At 61.8% G+C, this 20,453-nt stretch overlaps 2 protein-coding genes across 4 annotated transcripts; one reads left to right on the top strand and one right to left on the bottom strand.

Annotated features, from left to right (window-relative positions):
• The first annotated feature begins 967 nt into the window (after positions 1-967).
• GPR179 (G protein-coupled receptor 179) lies at positions 968-12,820 on the top strand. Its single transcript, XM_074162903.1, is given in 13 exon segments — positions 968-1,809; positions 2,639-2,747; positions 3,748-3,859; positions 4,036-4,232; positions 4,478-4,546; positions 4,942-5,051; positions 5,152-5,390; positions 5,826-5,964; positions 6,159-6,264; positions 6,377-6,523; positions 6,828-11,456; positions 12,246-12,750; positions 12,753-12,820. Coding segments are annotated over 13 exon segments (7,272 nt in total).
• A 1,908-nt stretch (positions 12,821-14,728) lies between these two features.
• On the bottom strand, positions 14,729-19,286 carry MRPL45 (mitochondrial ribosomal protein L45). 3 transcript variants are annotated; one of them, XM_074162976.1, is made up of 8 exons: positions 19,218-19,286; positions 18,725-18,920; positions 18,111-18,228; positions 17,751-17,849; positions 16,901-16,949; positions 16,517-16,666; positions 16,259-16,432; positions 14,729-15,307 (listed from the first exon to the last, which is right to left on the bottom strand). In XM_074162976.1, the coding sequence occupies exons 1-8, from the start codon at positions 19,272-19,274 to the stop codon at positions 15,248-15,250; spliced, it is 903 nt and encodes a 300-aa protein (XP_074019077.1). In that variant the 5' UTR covers positions 19,275-19,286; the 3' UTR covers positions 14,729-15,247. The 3 variants fall into 3 exon arrangements, with proteins under 3 accessions (XP_074019077.1, XP_074019078.1, XP_074019079.1); XM_074162977.1 differs by having other exon boundaries at positions 14,730-15,307; positions 19,230-19,274; XM_074162978.1 differs by having other exon boundaries at positions 14,730-15,307; positions 18,725-18,911; positions 19,230-19,274.
• Positions 19,287-20,453: the final 1,167 nt, after the last annotated feature.

Here is a 20,453-nt window from a genome sequence, read left to right as displayed (position 1 = left end):
GCACGGCTCTCGCACAGCTATTGCATGACTCGCACACAGCTCTCGCACTGCCCTCGCATGGCTCTCACACGGCTCTCGCACAGCCCTTGCATGACTCTCGCACGGCCCTTGCACGGCTCTCGCAGCCAGCATGCCCCGCTGGAGCAGAGGGGACAGGGACCAGCTCTCCCCACACCTGCCTGGAGGCTGGTGAAGATGAAGGTCACCCTTCCTTCAGCTGGGGGGGTGTGTGTGTGTGTGGATCTGAGCAGCCTCCCCTGCCTCAGTTTCCCCCCTGCGAGCAGGACAGTGCTATGTGGGACCCAGGACATCTCCCCTCAGCGCGGGGGCGGGGGGGGAGTGGGCACCAGGCCCTGCCGCAGGGACCATGTTTGTGCCACCCCCATGCCACGCTCCCCACCCTCAGCCCCACGGGGACATCCCGCCTGTGTACCATCCCCCCCATTCCACCCCACGGCCAGTGGGGTCGGGAGCTGCGGGATTGAAGTCCGGGACCATGTGGGGAACCAGCGGGTGACCTTCTTTCCCCCCCCCCCTCCCCGGCTACCGAGGGGGCCGCGGGGAGGGGGATGCCGGGAGGAAAATTCCCAGCCCCGTTGCCATGGCTTCCCATCAGGATGCGCTTGCATCATGGCCAGCCCGAGGGGGCTGGGGTGCGGGGGTCCCCACGGGGCTCAGGGCGGAGGGCTCCCCGGCAGCGCCACCTGCCCGAGCAGGAGCGCAGGGGGGCAGGCGGACGGGGCGGGGGGGGGGGCTCTGGGCGGGCAGTGCCAGCAGCTGAACACGTTTTGGAGCCGGTGACGTCTGCTCCGGCATCGCCGAGGGAGGAAAACAGGCGGCAGAGCGTGAGTCCGGCCCCACGGAGCGGAGCAGGCTCCCGGCCGGCTCGGGCATCGTGCCCGCCATGCCCCCCCCGGGCCGGCCGGTGGGGCCACAGGGGGCTGGGGGGCTCTGCTGAGCCCCGGCCATGGGGACGTGGCAGTGGCCGCTGCTCCGGTGCTTATTCGCGGCACTCGTCCACGGCACCGTCCTCGTGGGGGGCCAGCGCTCACCGGAGAGATCCCCCCGGCCGGCGGGATGGTCCCCGTCCCCATCGTCCTCCTGGTCGCCCACACCGGAGCCAGAACCGTCGGGGGACCCCGAGGGCTCGGCGGCGGCGCTGGCTTTCCTGCAGACGGGGGATGCTCAGCGCCTGGCCCGGGCCAACTGCAGCCGGGGCGTCGCGGCGGGGGCAGCCGGCCCCGGTCCCCCCCCGGCGCTGCGTGCCACCCTGCGTGCCGCCCCCGAGGCGCTGGCCCACGCCGCCAACTTCCTCAACATGCTCTTCCAGACCAACGACATCCGCGAGGCCAGCGTGGCCGAGGACGTGGAGTGGTACCAGGCGCTGGTCCGCAGCCTGGCCGAGGGGCACCCGTGGGTTCGGCGGGCGGTGCTGGCCCTCGACGCCCACCCGCTGGCCGCCAAGCCCCGGCTGATGCTTCAGGCCACCAAGGGGGAGGGCGAGATCCTGCTGCAGGACGTCTCCTCCGCCGCCCCCAACCTCGGCAACCTCAGCTGGGACAACGAGTGGTTCAACGCCCTCAAGTCCCAGCGGAGCCCCCTCCTCCGCAAACGCCTGCTCAGCAACGACCTGCGCAGCATGGAGACCCCCAAGTGGCAGCGGGGGGACAGCTACGTGGGGGAGCCGGGCCACGTGCGGTGGTCCCCACCGTTCCTGGAGTGCCGGGATGGCAAGTTCCTCCCTGCCTGGGCGGTCACGCTCTCCTCCGCCTTCTACGGGCTCAAGCCGGACCTCAGCCCTGAGTTCAAGTGAGTGGTACCCAGAGGGACCCGGGGGGGGTGTGTGTGGAAAAAGGGCTGGGGGGTGTCCCCATGTGTATGCTGGGGGGTGCGGGTGGAGGCAGCGTGTGTGTGCCAGCCCCCTGTCTGCGCCCCGGTGTGTGTGGGGGGGGTGGGTGTACGTGTGCGTGGGTATTTGCACGTCCACAGGCACAGGGCTGCCCCCAGTCCCCCCTTGGTTGTCCCTGCGCTGCCACCTCAGTCTGCCACCCCCAGGCCCCCCCTGCCACGGCCACGCTGGGGGTGGGTGAGCTGGGCTGGGTCCCCTCCTGGGAGCTGGGGGGTGTCCCTGCTGCCAGGTTCCCCAGCACCCCATGTGGAAGCAGCCACGGTGGGAAGCACTGGGGAGGGAAGGGGGCAGCTGGGTTTAATCCTGGAGAAGGGACATGTCCCCATTTCCAAGGGGGACATCCCGTCCCTCTCGGAGCACCCAGGGAGGAGGGTCGGTCCCTCAGGGCGAGGGATGACACACGGGGGCCACCCCAGCAGCTCCTATTTCCCCATCATTTGCATTAAATCCCCCCCGTGAGAGGCAGAATTCACCCCCAGGAGCTGCTGTCCCTGCCCCTGCCCCAGCTCCAACCGCCCCCGGACACAGCTCCGAGGGGGGACATCCCCGGCTGGGGGTCTGGGGACATTGCTGACACCTCATGTTGTCCCACTAGTCCATACACCAGCACCCCCGTGGCTGCCTGTCCCGGAGGCAGCGGGGGGGCACGGCCACGCTGGGTGGGGGGCACACGGTGGGCACGGGGACGCCCTGTGCGGCCCCGGGGGACGACCCCGTCCCTCTGCCCAGGGGTGTCGTGCGGGTGGACGTCGAGCTGCGGGACGTGGCCATCGACCAGTGCTCCAGTGGCCCCGGCTGGTTCGCAGACACGCACCGCTGCGACCTCAACAGCACCCAGGTACCGGCCACTGGCCCCCTGCACCCTGTGCCCCTGGCAGGGCTTGGGGGGGGGTCCCCCGCTGTCCCTGCTGCGTGTCCCTCCCTCCGGTCCGAGCTTTATCCTCTCCCGGCCGATCCATCTGCTTCCTTCAGCTGCTCCCGGCGCCGCAGCCGAGGGGTTTATTGTGCAAATCTCCCTTCCCCGCTGCCAGCAGCAGCGTGTGACCTGGCTCTTCCCTGCCCGGGCACCGCGGGGACAGCCGGGGCTCCGGGGGCTGGCAGCCAGCGGGCAAATGACCCCCACCAGCGTCCCCCCGAACCCCTCTGGCGGTGCCCACCCGGACGAGCCAGTGATGCCTGAGCATGTTTCAGGGCTCAGCAGCATCCCCAACCAGGTTGCGGGGAGGCAAACCCCGCAGCCCCCCAGCTCAGTGCCCATCGGGGTCCCTCCCCGAAGGAAAAAAAGCACGCACACACACACACACACACGCACACACACACACACACACCCCAAAGCGGGAAAGGTGCCACCAACTTCTCTTTCCTGCCAGCGCCCCCGTGGGCGATGCCCTCGGGAGGGACAGGCTCTGCCGCTGGGCATCTCTCCAGAAAACAACAATACCCAGAAAAACTGCCAGCCCGGCCCGTTTTGGGGCAGGATGTGGCCACGGGAGGTGGGGGGGGGAGGATTAGGGCAGCAGTGCCCTCCCCGCCGCTGCCGTCACGGCCGGGCAGGATTAGTGCGCTCTGCTGCATTAGGTGTCCATTTAGGTTTTAGGGAGGGATTTGGGGGCCAAGCTTCGGCTTTTAATTCTTAAATGTTTAACCACTGATTCCTCCTGGGCGTGGGGGAGGACGGCGTGGGGTCGGGTACCCGTGAGCCGGGGGCTGCCAAAGCCCCTGGTGCGGGGAGGGGATATCACAGAATCACAGAATCACAGGGGCTGGAGGGAGAATTTGGGGTGCAGGATGAGCCCCCCCCCCCCCCCCTTCCGTGTGTCTCAGCCTGTCTCCTTCAGTGTGTCCCCCAGGAGAGCCGTGGCTTCGTCCTCGGGAGGTACCTGTGCCGGTGCAAGCCGGGCTTTTACGGGGCTAACGGAGTGGCCAGCGGTGCCCGGGCAGGTGGGTGCCGTGCCCAGCCCCCGGGGTTCCCCATTTCACCCAGTGGCACGTGGCTACAGCACTGGGGTCCGGGGCTGGGAGGGTGGGGGGGGAGGGCTTCGGGAAGCCCAAGCGGTTCCCTGGCAAGGAAAGTGCCACCAAGCCGGGGATGTGGTGGCCTCACCTGGCCGTCCCTCTGTCCCCAGGTGCGGCGGGGGCGGATGGGGGGTCCCGGTTGGGATGCCAGCCCTGTCGCCAGGGATGTGCCACCTGCGAGGACGATGCGCCCTGCCTCATCCAGGAGGACCGGGCGCTGCGGGCGGCCGTGCTCTCCTGCCAGGCCTGCTGCATGCTGGCCGTCTTCCTCAGCATGCTCATCTCCTACCACTTCCGACAGAGCAAGGCAAGGCGTCCCCAGCTGTCCCCCCCCCCTCCACCCGTCACCCCCCCTGCCCTGCTCCCTTCCCACTCCCAAACCCCACGCTCTCGGGGTGGGGGGGGTCTCAGCGGGGATGTGTCACAGCAGCGGGAGGGATGTCACAGCCCGGCAGGCTCCGGGGGGGGGATGTCCCTGCCCTAGATCCATTCCCTCCGGGCACCGGCTGAGGCTTCCCTCCCGGCTGCACCCTCACGCCTCTGTCTCCGCAGAGGATCCGGGCGTCGGGAGTCATCCTCCTGGAGACCATCCTCTTCGGGTCCCTCCTCCTCTACTTCCCCGTGAGTATCCAGCCGTCCCCGGGAGCTGAAAACCTCTGGCCTGGGGTTTAAGAGCATTTGTAGCCTGGCCGGCTGCCCCCCGGGTGAGGGGGCATCGAGCTGGCCCCAAGGAGGGCACGGGCACAACTCTGCCTAATTGTTAATTTTGCTGGCACGGCCCCCGGGGGCTGCGGCATAAACCTTCTCGGGAAACCAAATCCCTGTTCTCCCGCTGGCGGTGGGAATTAATCCCTGTCCAAATCCCCTCTCCCTCCCGCAAGAGCTGCGGTGGGTGCTGTAGAGCCAAAGTGGGAAGGGTGGCAGCGGGGGTGGCCCAAAAACGGGTGGTTTCTGAGTCTCCAGCATTCTCTGCCCCCCCCACCCCCCACCCCGACCCCTCTCTCCCACCGCCCCAGGTCTTCATCCTGTACTTCAAGCCCAGCATCTTCCGCTGCATCGTCCTGCGCTGGGTGCGGATGCTCGGCTTCGCCATCGTCTACGGCACCATCACCCTCAAGCTGTACAGGTAGCCAGGATAAGGAGGGGGGAGGGAGGGAGGGGCTGGATGGTTGGGACCCCCCCGTGGTGGGGACCAGCTTGGGGGCTCACCCCTCCGCGCCTCGCAGGGTGCTGAAGGTGTTCCTGTCCCGCTCGGCCCAGCGGGTGCCCTACGTGTCGAGCGGGCGGGTGTTGAAGATGCTGGGGCTGATCCTGCTCCTGGTGCTGTGGTTCCTGGCGGCCTGGACCGTCGGGATGCTGGAGAACGTGGACAAGAACATCCCGCTGGTCGTCCGCACCCAGACCCCCCGCGGTCTCCACTTCTACATCTGTGGCCACGACCGCTGGGACTACATGATGGTCATTGGTGAGACACAGCCCTCCGGCGTGTTCCCGGGGGTCCCCGCAGCCCCAGGACCCCAACTCATAAATGCAGCACGTGGGGTTTTAATTTCTTTGTCCGTTTAATCCGCCTGGAGCCTGGTGGTGGGGCTGGGCACCTCCTGCCCTCTCCGCTGAGCATCCCCAGGACTTGCCCTGGTGCTGGCGGTGAGTCCTGGTGGCCTTCCCGGTGGCTGTGCCAGAGGATGCTCCGCATTGGACCCGGCTCCGACCACGGCATGTGCCACCGGCGGCCGGGGTGAACGCCTTGGGCTGGATCCCCAAGGCAGGGAGGTGCCGTCGGGCAGCAGCACCCACCCCGCAGCTCGGCACCCATCGGTGCCGCCCGGGAAAAGGTGCTGAGAGCAGCAGGGTGATGGGTTGGGGTGCTCAGCGTCGCCCCCCCGGCTCTCTCCCGCAGCCGAAATGCTGTTCCTGCTGTGGGGCAGCTTCCTGTGCTTCGCCACGCGCGCCGTGCCCTCCGCCTTCCACGAGCCCCGCTACATGGGCATCGCGCTCCACAACGAGCTCATGATCTCGGCCGCCTTCCACGTCGCCAGGTAGGACACGGGGGGGGGCCAGGAACCGAGATTCCCATCCCCGGTGACATGGAGGAACCGGCGGCAAATCCCTGAAGCCAGCGGGTGCCCGGCCGTGGGTCCCCAGGCAGGGAGGAGGGTGCGGGGTCTGGAGGTGGGGAGGGGGCTGCGGGTGCCTCGGTGGGACCTGGCGCTGCCTTCCTCGTCCCTTCCAGGTTCATCATGGTCCCCTCGCTGCACCCCGACTGGACCCTGCTGCTCTTCTTCGCTCACACCCACGGCACCATCACCATGACCCTGGCGCTGCTCTTCATCCCCAAGGTATCGCTCCCCCTGGGGACGGGGCTGGGGGCTCCCAGGTGGTTCGGGGACCCCTTGATGAGCTTGCCCCTTGTCACACACACACATATACACACACACACACCCCCCCCAGTTCCTGCACGCCGGCTCGCCGCTGCGGGAGGAGATCGCGGCCGAGGTCTACGAGGACGAGCTGGACATGCGGCGCTCGGGCTCCTGCCTCAACAGCAGCATCGCGTCCGCCTGGAGCGAGCACAGTCTCGACCCCGATGACATTCGGGTGGGTGGCACACTCAGGACCTTCTTTTGACGCTAGCTATGCAGCCCCGCGCAGAGTAAGAGGTGCCTTTTGCGATCTTTCTCCTGATGCAAAGCAGAGGTCGGGGGGGGGGGGTGAGGGGTGGGTGGAGAAGGGGGGGTGCAGGGTCAACCACCACCGGTGGGGAAACCTCCTGCGCCCCCTGGGTTGGAGGGACAAGCTCGGGGGGCAGGGGGGACAGGGGCTTTGTGGGGGTCTTCCCACCCGCGGCCCCATCGTAGGTGCTCTCCTCTTTCCCGTGTCCCCCCACCCCCCGGTGCCGCAGGAGGAGCTGAAGAAGCTTTACAGGCAGATGGAGGCGCACAAGACGCGGAGGATGGCAGCCAACAACCCCCACCTCCCCAAGAAACGCAGTTCCCGCCGCAGCCTGGGCCGCTCCATCGTGCGCCGCGTCACCGAGCTGCCCGAGGGGGTGACACGGTGGGGCAGCGGCGGTGGGGAGCGGGTGGGCACCCCGACACACCGCGGCTCCTCGGCCAAGCGGCTCCCCGAGGCCGGCGGTGCCAGCCTGAGGATGCGGGAGGAAGGATCCCGGCGCCGCGTTGCGTCCCTGCGCGGGTCCCGCAGCACCGAGGCTCCCGCGCGGGAGCCCCCGGGGGGCTCGTCCACCCCCGGGTCCCCCACGCCGGGGAGGGAGACGATGGTGGTGACGGCCGGGGAGCACTCCGACAGCGAGTCCCTCGAGGCCGCCCCGCTGGTGTGCAAGTCGGCCAGTGCCCACAACCTGGGGGGGCACGGGTGGCCCCCCCCGCCCCACGTAGCCCCCTTGCAGAAGTCGCTCAGCGTGGTTGCCGGTGCGCGGGAAGAGGCCCTGCTCGCCGCCAGCCGAGCCGCACGGGAGAAGTGGCACGCCAGCCGGCAACCATCCGCCCCGTCCTCCGAGCCCCCCACCAGCCAGGGACCCCCCAGGGAAGCCGGGATGCCCCAAAGCCCCGCTGCAGCTGATGCCACCCCACCAGCCGGCTCCAGCCCCACCGAGGGGTGCCCCCAGGAGGAGGTGTCCCCCCCGGGTGATGGCAAGGTGCAGAAACACGTCACCTACGCACCCATCAAGAGCACCAGTGTCGACAGCTCCCACCTCCCGGGGCGGGTGCGGGTGGCAGTGAGGAGGACCCCACCGCCACCCCCCGTCCGGTACCAGAGCCTGGTGCAGCGTGTGACACCGGCCGGGGACAGCCCGGAGCCAGCGGAGCCACCCACGGTCTCCCCGGCACAGGCAGGAGAGCCAGAGGGGACACAGGAGGGGACAGCGGAGGAAGAGCCGGAGCGTGTGCCCCCCCCGGCGGGGAAGGGCAAGCTGCTGACCGCTGCCTCCATCCCAGCACAGGTCTGTCCCTGGGAGCTGGTCCAGGAGGAGATCCTGAGCCAGAAGCAAAAAGCCACCGAAGCAGCAGCCTCGGGGACCCCCGGTGACGCAGCAGCCACCCCCCCCAGCCTCAAGCCGCCTCCCCAGAAGACCTCCCTCCGGAGCCTGGGACTCGCCATCAAAGCTTTCAACCGCTCCCGAGGGAAGAGCATCCTGAAGGGGAAGAGAGAGGGCGAGGGGAGCCTGGGGAAGTGGAGGCGCGAGAGGGAGGGGGGCAGCAGGAGGGAGAGGCCCACCCTGGCAGAGACGTCGGCCGTGTCCCTTGGGGGTGTCAGCCGAGACCCCGCCGCCAAAAGCCCCGAGTGGAGCAGGCAGAGACCCGGCAGCGAGCCCACCCCCCCAGTGTGGCAGGGGGGGACGGTCCCCCGCCAGCGCAACAACAACGCCAGCACTGACGGGGAAGGCGCAGACTGGGGGTACGGCAGGGAAGAGGCAGGAGGACAGTGGGACAGCCCAGCCCTGGGGACAGGCGACACTGAGAATCTGGCAGAGGAGCCCAGTGCTCCCCAGGGGGACGTGGATGCTGGGGTTGGCCACCAAGAAGGAGCTGAACATCCCCATGAAACCCCAGTGGTGGCCGGCAGCAGGAAAGCACAGACACGTCCCCAACAAGGAGACCAGGCTCCCACAGCAGAGCTGGGGAAGGATGCTCCTGTGGCCACCATGAGGCTGATGGCACTGAAAGAAGGGGTGGCCAGGCCAGCCGAAGGGCTCGAGGGGGGGAGCAGGTCCATCCAACCCCAGGACCACGCTGAGGTGGAGCAGCCAAGTGCAGAACCCATCGCAGGCAGCCCCCACCTGCCGACCGCCAGTGTATGGGGAGCAGCTACCGAGAAAGCGGGGGCTGAGGTTTGTCCCCGGGGACCCCCGGGTGTCCCAGCAGGAAAAGCAGCCTTGCTGCGCCAGGAGGCGATTGCCCCCCGGGAGGACGGTGGGGTCCCATGGGGCAGGGAGAGCCCAGCCAAGGGGCTGGAGAAGGGGGGCAGCCAGCCCGAACCCCTTGGTCCCGCGGGGAGCCGGGGCACCCAGAGGGTCCCTGCCGAGAGCCAAAGCGGGGAGGTGGTCCCGGCTGCGGTGGGGAAAGCCAGCAGCGTGGCCACAGAGGTCAGTCCTGGGCAAAACCAGGGCGATTCCAGAATTAAAACAGAAATTTGCCCTTGGGAGGAGAGCGGGAGCGAGCGCTGGGGGCCGGGCAGAGCCCTGGGGAAGGGCAGTGGCGAGGGGGATCGTGGCCACCCCGGGGGAGAACCGGGCACGGAGAAACCACCAGCAAAAGCCCCAGAGCTGCCCAAAGTGGCTTGGGAGATGGAGGGCAGGATGGCTGAGGTTTGTCCGTGGGAGAGCAGGGAAGGGGGAAGGATCATCAGAGCAGAAATCTGCCCCTGGGACACGGAGGGGGCTCCACCGGAGGGAGAGAGGCAGGAAAGGGAGAGGAAGGGTCTGGGCAAGTGGGTGAAGAGCATCAGACCCAAATCCCTGGGTTTGCTGCGAGCGCAGGAGAGCGGGAGCAGCCTGCGAGGACCTGGCCGGCCCTGGGACAGCACCAGCAGTGAGGGACCCCCACCAAAACCTGCTCCCCGAATCCCTGAGCTGCCAGAAGTGACCTCCAGGAACCCAGGGAGCCCACGGGCTTCGGTTTGTCCCTGGGAAGCGGTCGGAGCCGACAGCGATGCAGAAGTTTGCCCTTGGGAAAGGGGAACAACCTCGTCTGACGCGGGAAAATTAGATGATGGGCAAATTTCCCGGGTGCAAAATGGGGTTTCCCCACAGAGAGCGGCCCCGAGGGGCACGAGAGACACGGCTCCGGCTGCAGACAAGGGGGGTGACCACCGAAGAGCCCCCAGCCCCAGGGAAGGTGCAGAGCAGCCCGGCATGGGGCTCGTGGCAAAACACCCGGCTCTGCCCAAACCAGCATCCAAGCAAGCAGGAACCGTCGAGAGCAAAAAGGCCGACATTTGTCCATGGGAAGAGGAGGATGAGCCGCCTCCTAAAACAGAAATCTGCCCTTGGGAAGAGCCTGGAGCTCCATCGGGGAAGGAGAGACCGAGTCAGGACACGCTTGGGACTTCCAAAGGGGAAAATAAACAGGGATCTGCAGAGATGGGTGGCCGTCAGCCTGAGCGCAAGGACAGCAGGATCTTTGCAAAGCTCATTAGGAAAAGCCTGGAATGCTCAAAAGAGGAGTCCAAGAAATCCCAGAGAGCGGAGAGCATAAAGGAGGAGGTCTGTCCCTGGGAGAGCCTGGGCACGGAGGAGACACCAGAAAAACCCCGTCCCAGGATCCCAGCGCTGCCCAAATCACCTTCAAAAAAGTCCCAGAGCGTGCAGAGCCTGAAGGGGGAGGTCTGTCCTTGGGAAGTTCCAGAGCTCGAATCGACGGATAAAGCAGCAATCTGTCCCTGGGAGGCAGAGGTTCCACCATCAGGTACAGAGAAAGGAAAACAGGACAAAGATGGTCTGTCCATAGGGAGCAGAAGCCCTTCTAAAGGTCAGGGTCTCCTCAAAGAGGCTGGAGACAGCACATCTGCAAAGAAGGAGAAATCAAGCGGGGACCGAGAGTCCATCTGTCCCTGGGAGAGCCTGGGCATGGAGGAGACACCAGAAAAACCCTGTCCCAGGAGCCCAGCGCTGCCCAAATCGCCTTCAAAGAAATCCCAGAGTGTGGAGAGCCTGAAGGCAGAGGTCTGTCCTTGGGAGGCTCAGGAGCTTGAGCCCACCGATAAAGCAGCAATCTGTCCCTGGGAGGTGGCTGCTCCTCCCTCTGATCAACCAAAGGCAAAGCAGGGTCCTGGGGGGGCTTCAAAGTGGGAGAAGCGCATCACGCGCCAGGCAGCGTTGGCCAGCCCGGTGAGATGTCTGGGGCAGGGCAGCAGCGAGCGAGAGGCCATCTGTCCCTGGGAGAGCCTGGGAACAGAGAAGACACCAGAAAAACCACACGCCAAGAGCCCAGCGCTGCCCAAATCGCCTTCAAAGAAATCCCAGAGCGTGGAGAGCCTGAAGGCAGAGGTCTGTCCCTGGGAGGCTCAGGAGCTTGAGTCCACCGATAAAGCAGCAATCTGCCCCTGGGAGGTGGCTGCTCCACCATCAAGTAAAGAGAAAGGAAAACAGGACAAAGATGGTCTGTTCACGGTGAGCAGAAGCCCTTCTAGAAGTCAGGGTGTCCTCAAAGAGGCTGGAGAGAGCACATCTGCAAAGAAGGAGAAATCAAGCGGGGACCGAGAGTCCATCTGTCCCTGGGAGAGCACAGACACGGAGGGCTCCTCCACGGGGTACGGCACGAGGAGCCCAGAGCTGCTGAAAGCCACTGTTAAGAAATCGGGGGACACACAGAGCATGAAAGCTGAGGTCTGTCCCTGGGAGAGCCTGGGCATGGAGGAGACACCAGAAAAGCCCCATCCCAGGAGCCCAGCGCTGCCCAAATCGCCTTCAAAGAAATCCCAGAGCGTGCAGAGCCTGAAGGCAGAGGTCTGTCCTTGGGAAGTTCCAGAGCTCGAATTGACCGATAAAGCAGCAATCTGTCCCTGGGAGGTGGCTGCTCCTCCTTCCGATCAACCAAAGGCAAAGCAGGGTCCTGGGGGGGCTTCAAAGTGGGAGAAGCGCATCACACGCCAGGCAGCATTGGCCAGCCCGGTGAGATGTCTGGGGCAGGGCAACGGTGAGCGAGAGGCCATCTGTCCCTGGGAGAGCCTGGGAACAGAGAAGACACCAGAAAAACCACACGCCAAGAGCCCAGCGCTGCCCAAATCGCCTTCAAAGAAATCCCAGAGCGTGGAGAGCCTGAAGGCAGAGGTCTGTCCCTGGGAGGCTCAGGAGCTTGAGTCCACCGATAAAGCAGCAATCTGTCCCTGGGAGGTGGCTGCTCCACCATCAAGTAAAGAGAAAGGAAAACAGGACAAAGATGGTCTGTTCATGGTGAGCAGAAGCCCTTCTAGAAGTCAGGGTCTCCTCAAAGAGGCTGGAGAGAGCACATCTGCAAAGAAGGAGAAATCAAGTGGGGACCGAGAGTCCATCTGTCCCTGGGAGAGCCTGGGCACGGAGGAGACACCAGAAAAGCCCCATCCCAGGAGCCCAGCGCTGCCCAAATCGCCTTCAAAGAAATCCCAGAGCGTGGAGAGCCTGAAGGCAGAGGTCTGTCCTTGGGAGGCTCAGGAGCTTGAAGCTGGTGGTAAAGCAGAAGTCTGTCCCTGGGAGGTGGCTGCTCCTCTGCCAGAGAAAGGAGCAGCCCTGGGTCAGACAAGCCCCCCCCCTACAAAAGCTGGTGCCCCCAAATCTCTGGAGAAGGGCAGCAGCGAGCGCGAGGCCATCTGTCCCTGGGAGAGCCTGGACACGGAGGAACTCTCCCTGCAAAGTGCGATGGGGAAAGAGACGTCCAAGAAATCCGACAGCACGGAGAGCAGAAAATCTGGTATTTGCCCCTGGGAAGTGGCAGAGCCCACTGGATCGGAGAAGGAAAGCCTCAAACCCAGCGTGCACCCACAGGGAGCTGCCAGAGGACAGGGAAAAGGGACAGGAAAGTCACAGCCAGTGGCAGGAGCCAGCGCCAGGTCTCCACCCCCACTGGTGAAAAAATCCCAGGGCAGATCCGATAGTGGGGCTGAGCACAAGCCCCTGTGCCGCATCCTGCCGGGCATCCAGCCCCTGTGGAGCCCCCTGCCTCGGGGAGCCAGCATGGCTCCCACAGGGGACAGCAGCCCCAGCCCAGGCGGCAGCGTCACCCAGGTTTGTCCCTGGGAAGCAGAAGAGGCTCCACCAGCATCTGGCAAGACCAGCACAGACACGAGGAAAACCTCCGAGGTGTGTCCGTGGGAGGTGGAGAGTGTGGAACCCCCCCTGGCCCCCCACAAAGCTGGGGTGAGCCCCCAGGACAGAGACAGGGCTGCCAACCCCAGTGACACCAAACCTGAGGTCTGCCCCTGGGACTAGGAGTAGCTCCCTCCATCTGGCCACCAGCAGACCCGGCTTTCACGAACAGAAGGTCTTGAGCTGGAGGCTGCTGCCCACCTGCAGTGCCCAGATGGGGACAGAAGTGTCCACCCAAACCAACGGCACGGCCGTGGTGGTTCCACTGACGGCCATCAACCAGCCGGGCTCGGGGACCGACGCAGGGAGGGGACAGTTAACACCTCCTGCCTTCATCCAAGCGCTTAAACCAAGCAGCAGCCTGAGAATGACACCCGTCGCTTGTCCACGGGTGCCTGGCCCAGCGCAGGGTCCCCTCGGTCCAAGCTCTCCAGCAGCTGAACGTCCTCCTGCCGTGCGGGGAGGGCTGTGTCCCCGGCACGGCGAGGCAGGGCTTGCCTGGCACCCCAAAATCCACCACCTCGGCACGCTGGGCGCTGAAACACGGGGAGAGTCAATCCAGGGGCAGAAATGATGAGATTGGGAGGAAAACAGCTTTCCCCAAGTTCCTGCAGCCCAGCTGGTCTCCCCCAGCGCCGCCGTCGCCCCCAGTTTAAGCCAGGGGGGTGAGTTCAGGGCTTGTCCTGCCGTTCCTCTGGCGTTGATTTCCACCCTCCTCAGAAAGCGGCGCTGCCGTGGTGCGTCCGTGGTCCTCAGCGCTGAACGTCAAAGGATCGTCCAACCGTGTAAGTAAGTGTACATACAGAAAATAAAAAGTATTATCTACAAAATGCACATTTAGCAGCTGATTTATGGGGCGCGGGCAAGATACTGAACGTGCTCGAGGAGGAGGTAGCACAGAAAGGCAGCGAGGCTGTAAAGGAAACCCAGGTTTAGTTGCAGAAGTTTTGAGTATTAACCAAGGAGATGGGGAGCCACACGCTGCTGGACTGGAAGGAAAGGCCATTTTCCCAGTAAAACCAGCCACTCCAGCAGAAAACATGCTCTTTTCGTTCAGAGCTGAAGAACCTCGTCTGTTGGTGTGGGTCGAGGAGTCACATCCAAGTCACGTAAACTGCCCGAGTCCCACCAGCCACAAACCAGGCAGCTCCCGCTGATTGATTTTAGCTCCAGCCCAACTGGCACCGAATCCCTCCAGCTCCTGAACGAGGCGTAGGCAGAAAGCTTGACAGAGTAGGTTCTTTCAGGAAAGGCAGACAGATTGTGACACCCTCCTGATTTCCAAAAGAGATGAAAGGGATTCCGTGGCTGGCTCCTCTCCTAACAGAGCACAGAGATGATGTTCTGCCCTCTCAAAAGAACATCATTCACGAGAAACACTGAGCGACTCCGCAAGCGTAAGGAGCCGTAACTCCTTCACCGCACACTCCGTGAAATCTCTTTCAAGGAAGAAGAAAAAAAATGCACTTAAATCTCCCAAAGCTGTAGAAAATGGCCCAGTTAAAGAGCAACACAAGGTTTTAAAATGCTTCGTTGTTCGATGACTACTGACTATTTTGCTCTGTGACTGGGAATAGATGGGATTTATCTGAGCAAAGCAGCCTAAGAATAGATGAGCAGAGGGCACTGGCTTAGTCCCAGCCACGGAAAAAGGTCACCTCTGGGGAGGTGTTTCCCCGACCCACACAACCTGCAACACCAGGGGACCCGATGCGAGTGTCACCGTGTCCACAGGATGGTGCCAGCCGCTCACTAACAACATCCCATCGCCGAATTCACCCGGCGCTTTAACAAACGCACCCAAACCCATCAGCTGTGGGAGACGCTGCCTTTCAAGGTGGCATCGGTTGACACAAACGCTGTTAAATGTTATTAAATTCTCCGTGCTGCACCGCGGCCCCTTTGGGAAGGGTTGGCCACTAACAAGCACCCAACCAGCAGGAGGCCGATCGCAGCACCCGCCCAGGAGAATTCGATTTAAAGTCAAAAAGACAAAAACTCGCTGCTTTTCCCTGTTTTCTGTTGAAATAAAAAGGCTGGGAATCAGTACAGAGAGGGAAAGAGGACAGGAAAAGAAACTGCCAACACCTACTGCTGCAAATTTTAATGGAAGCCCACCAGGTCTGTGACACTTCCCATGGAAGTGCCAAATATCCCGTGTCTCGACAAATTTCTGCTGCCGAGGTCTCTCGCGAGGCAAGTTCAGGACAGAGGTTACCCTGGAGAGCCATCCTGAAGAGAAGACTTCTCGTCTTCAGAGAAACACGGAGAAGGTTCAGCTGCAGCACACTCAGAGTAAAGCTCTTCTCAGAGCTCATCTGAATCCCCCTCCCAGACCCCTCTCTCTCTTTTATAGACAAATTCTTAGTGACTGGAGTCCCCTTCTGAAGCCACTTTGTTTGCTGACCGCTCATTGGAAGGGCACAGCCGTATCCAACCCGCTCCTTCCATGGACATTCTCCACCTCTTCCCCTCCAGGGTCATTGGCGCTGCTGTCTCTGTACGGGCTCTGGAACTTCCTACTTCATTTCTTCATACTCTTGTGAGGGATCCAAGGTTGGGCCAGGAATCATCACAGTCTGAAAAGGCAAGGAAGAAAATCAGTGCCACACAGAGGAGCTCGGAACTGCTCGAAGAGAAATTCTTCACCTTTCAGAGCGTGAGAAAGGGGTGAAGAGGGGGTTCTGGCAACGCAAAGGCCTTGCAGAGGAAGGTGGCCAGATGGCAGCAGCGTGGGGGAGGACACAGAGGGGGAACGGGATGACATGCCTTGTACTACACTCTAGTTCTCACCTCCTTCCCCTCTAGGATGTTTTTAGTAACACAGGAAGACAGAGCATCCCCATCACTTTGCCAGACTACATACAGGGAACAGCAACCCCCTAAATTATCACACACGTGTCAAACGTCCTCCTACTCCAGCTTCCAGCTTACCCTAATCCAAGCCTATATATACATAATTTTCCATCTGGAGACCTCAAACACCCCATAGACTTCAGTGAAGTCCTCTGTTACCCCTGAAAATTAGGTACAGGAACAAGCAGCCAGCTTCAAACCCAACTTGGCTTTGTTGAGAGCAGAATCCATCTCTCTCTCTCTCTCAAGGTACAAGGACTCATCTTTCACACAGCACTGATGGCTCTAAGTTACCTACAGCAGGCTTTTCCTTTTGTTATAGTAATCTCCGGCAATATCCAACAGCTGGATGGAACAAAACACAGCTGCAACCAGGCATAAAAACCTTCAGAAGCAGCAGAAAAACTATCGGTCATGACTAGGACAGAAGCACACAACTGGCAAAGACCTCCTGGGACTAAGCCCAGCACCAGGCAGTTATAATATAGGACACCCATCATGAGAGGTGCTACTAATCCCACCCCTGGGTGCTATTAATCCCACATTAATAAATAAGTCTGCTGGCAGATTAATGCACCACCTTCCCGTTATGGGAAGCTGAGCTTTGGTTTTGTCCAGAATTAACCAAGGACACAGACACAGGCTGCGCTGGTGTCTTCTCCTGGTGGCCTTACCTTAACGATGGGCTCCTTCGGTGGAGCCCATTCTGGAACGATCTTGCCGTGCATCCTCCACGTGCCATATGGATTAACCAAGTACCTCTCAAACACGACATACTCCAAAACGTCCTTGGGCACGTCCTCCCCTCCGTACATCAGCCGCCCAAAGCGGTCGTAGATGGCCAGAATCTGTACAAAGAGCCAAGAACCATTTGTCGGGCCGGGAGCAGGTTGGAGTCAGTTGGGAAACGCAAGGAGCACGAGAGGATGTACCTGCCGCGTGTGCATCCGCACCGTCACCTGGCCGTACAGGTTGCCACGGTTCATGATGCTGTCACATCGAACGTGAACCACCCTGGGAGGCTCCAGAGACTCCACAAAACTCCACCGGATGGTCTTGTACCTGTTCCCACGCACCATTTCCTGTAAAATAAAAAAAAATAAGCACTAACTTAATGAGGGTGTGAACTGAATGACAAGCAAATTACCATAAATAACAGAGCATTTATTCATTAGCTATTACTTAGACTTCTGTTTTCCCCCCGCTTCGGTCTGTCTTTACTATATCCCAAAAAAAAAGCAAGAGAGACAATCAGGTTTAGAGTCTTAGAGACCACGGAAAAGATCAAGGACCACTACATCCAGACAAACACTTACTGGATAACAGCGCTCTGTCACCAGGGAGTGAAGTTTCTGCTTGTTGAAACTGCAAGTGAAACACACCCAGTTACTCAAATAGACATATTGTGCAAAGAGGCTTATTCACAAATTCCTGCTCCCCCAGAGGACACAGGGAAGTTGTGGATGCCCCATCCCTGGAAGTGTTCAAGGCCAGGCTGGATGGGGCTTTGAGCAACCTGCTCTAGTGGAGGTGTCCCTGCCCAGGGCAGGGGGGTTGGAACTCGATGATCTTTAAGGTCCCTTCCAACTCATTCTATGATTCTATGTCACACACAATCTACCAGCAAAACAGAAAAAGCAAAGTTCTCAGCTGTGATCTCAGCAGGAAATCAGAAACACGAACACAAGCTGGTTGACAAGACTCCAGGGAAAGGCACAACAACATCCTCTGGAAGCCAGTTATGACCTAAATGTTTTATTGATGTTTGGAATTAAAACCAAGAACAATGCGGTTTTGAAATCTGTTCTATTACTGGAAAGTGGAGTGAGCCAGTGGAGTTATCATTTCATACCCAAACAATTCCCTGCAGCATTGATCCTGAGCAGCACCAACCACCCACTCATCCGCTGATAACACCAGTGGTGCAACAGCTCGTCTCCTCTGCAGGTCAGGTCAAGACGAATTTTCTACAACTTGCTTTCCATTCTCAAGAGGGCACTGCCCAGATCTCCAAGGCTCTACTCTTCACAGAGATGGGGGCAGAAAAAGATAAAGTACTTGTTTCAAAACAGGGACAAGGATTAGAAAGACAAGGAAGAAAACCAGAGGATATAAGCAAAGAGAAGCAAGTCCTACATAACCCCATCAGCCAGAGAAGGGTCTTACTTTGCCAGGCAATTGTGAGCTTCGATAAATATCTCCTGCGCCTTCTCTGGGAAGGTTTTAGTGCTGAAATCCGGATCATGATCTTTTACTTTCCGCAGACTGAAAAGACAAGAAAAGCTCTACAGCAAGTAAAGAACGACTTGGAAACGCCTCGTGTTTCAGATGATAAACTGGAACTTATCCGGTTCAACCCCAGCTTTTACCAGGGAGCAACTGAGAATTGGAGACTCCCCCACTAAAATATAACCAACAGCAACAATGGATGAAGCGGGTAGAAAACAAAAGGTGCCCTCTCACCACTGCAAGAGAGAACCAAGCGAAACTCCCGCACCACAGACTAATTAAAAAGGAAGTACGTACGCTAGCTGGGAGGCAGCACTCTGCTTCAGCTTCTCCATCTTTTGCTTCAGCCCATCTTTGGACAGGGAAGTCAAGCGGGCATCGCCCTCGGGAGGGACGTACGGGTCTATAATATCAGCTGCAGGAGAGGGAAGATAAGTCAGGAGGCTAAAAACCAGCAAAATGAAGGAAAAAAAGAGGCAGCACCCTGGCTGCTGGGGACTGGAGAAGCAGGATTCCGCCCTGATAATGTTTGTAAGATGAAATACGAGCACACAGAGAACTGCTAGTCTAACGCAGCTTGTCAGCAGTGACAGGCCCCTGCTCTCTGCTCTCCTCTTCCATAGGGAAAAGGAGGCTAAGACATACTCAGGAACAGGGAATGTGACTTCCCTCGCTATTCCTTGTCCCTAGGTACAAAGAGGCCACCAGCTTGACACACTTCTGAGGTAAAGAGCTCAGAAGGTCTTTACCTCAGAAGCTGCCATCCCTCACCAGGAGGCAGAGCACACAATTCAGCCTACTGCTGATGGACACTCTGTCACCAGGGTCACACCGCTTAAGCTAATTGCTCCACGCTGCTACTTCACCCTAGTTTTGCCCTTGAGAAGGGACCAAAGCCCATTTTCTACCACCTGTGCAGGCCAAGTAGAAGGTCCGTTCTATACGGTCATCAGGAAATACTGCCCCTGAAGACTTGAGTCTCTTCTCCTTCTCTTCGGGAGACAGTTCTCTGGCCCATTCAGGGACAGAAAACCTCTTCTTCGTTCTCACTGGGACAACAAGACAGGCTGGAGCTGCTCCAGCGGGACGGAGTATGGACTCCGCAGTCTAAGGAAAAGAAACAACAAAGCCGTAGAGTTAACCCAACGGCCAAGAAACAACACCAACGTCTTGCCTTATTTCCCTTCACGCCTCCCAAACACCGAGCGGCTGTAAATACACCTAGCGCCACTACTTGTCGCCATCCCTGTCCCGCGGCCTTCCCATATTCCCTCATCCCTGACTCCCCACATCCCTTATCCCGTGGCTTCTCGCGCCCCTCGTGGCTCCTAAGCCCCTCACCGTCCCTCGGCCCGTTCCCCTCTGTCCGTCCCGCCGGCCCCCACCCCCGCTCCCGACCCCCACCTGCCAGCACACCCTCAGGCCCAACCGGCCCAGGCCCGCCTTCATGGCAGCCGCCATTTTCCCGCCGCGCAGCCCGCCGGGAAGTGGGCGGGGCGGGGAGCGGGGAGGGGCGGGGCCGAGGTGGCGGCGGCGCGCGGAGGGGGCGGGGCCGGCGGGAGCCCGCGCCGCGGCAGCGAGTGGAAAATTCCATCGGCTGCGGGGGGGGGGGAGCGGGGGAGGCCCCGCCCCCAGCGCGCGGCGGGGGGACCTCGGTGCGTTGGGGGGGGGGGATGTCCCACAGTGCACCGAGAAACGGGGGGGGGGTCACTTACCCCCCCCCCGCGTGCCACATGCGACAGGCGGGGGACCCCCCCCCCCCGCACCGCTCCATGCAGGGAGTGCTGGGGGTGTCGGACCCCCCCGGGTCTGCGGAGCCCCCCAGCCTGCCCAGGGGGTCCTGGGGGTGTCGGACACCCCCCCTCCCCCAACTTACAGAGCCCCCCCCCCCAGGGGGTGTTGGGGGTGTCAGAACCCCCTGTTCCACTGTGGAGCCCCCCCAGGCTGCCCGAGGGTGCTGGGGGTGTCGGCCCCCCCGCGGACGTGCTGAGTCCCCCAGCCTGCCTGGGGTGGAATGGGGGTGTCCGCTCCCCCCGGGTCTGCTGAGCCCCCCAGCGTCCCTGGGGACCTCTGCAGCTTCCCCCCCCCCCCCCCCCCCCCAGCAGCTCTGCTGGGCTCCGGGCGAAGCAGCAACCGGTGCCCGATGCTGCAGGGGGGTGCAGGCAGAGGGGGGGGGTCAGGGGTCCCATCCAAGGGTCCCACCCGAGGGTCCCACCCGCACATGCCATGGGACACCACCAGGACGCAGCAACTCCGGGGGCACAGCACCGATGCCCTAAAGAAAATCACTTTTATCCCAAAACCCTTGAAATTCCAGCCCTGGAAGGACACCCCACCCCACACCCACACCCCCCCGGGGGATGCTCGGCACCCGCCCACAGCCGCAGGGTGAGCCCCATCTTGCCGACCCAAAGGCAAACACAACATGATGGGGGGGGGGGGTGTTAAGGGGGGGGCGAACCCCCAGGGTGGCCCGCGGGGGGCGGGGGGGGGTCTGTGGGTCTGCGCTGGCTCCTCCTGGCCCAGCTCCCGGTTTGCTTTTGGGGAGTGTTGATCTTGGCTGGGGGGGAAGCGTTGCTCCACCGGACAGCTGGTTAATGTGTAGTGACGGCTCCGCTGTGCCCCGAGACCGTTGATCCC

The sequence above is a fragment of the Numenius arquata genome, chromosome 23 (assembly GCF_964106895.1).
Source record: "Numenius arquata chromosome 23, bNumArq3.hap1.1, whole genome shotgun sequence".
Classification (NCBI taxonomy): Eukaryota; Metazoa; Chordata; class Aves; order Charadriiformes; family Scolopacidae; genus Numenius; species Numenius arquata.
This window is presented reverse-complemented; position numbering and strand designations above follow the sequence as displayed.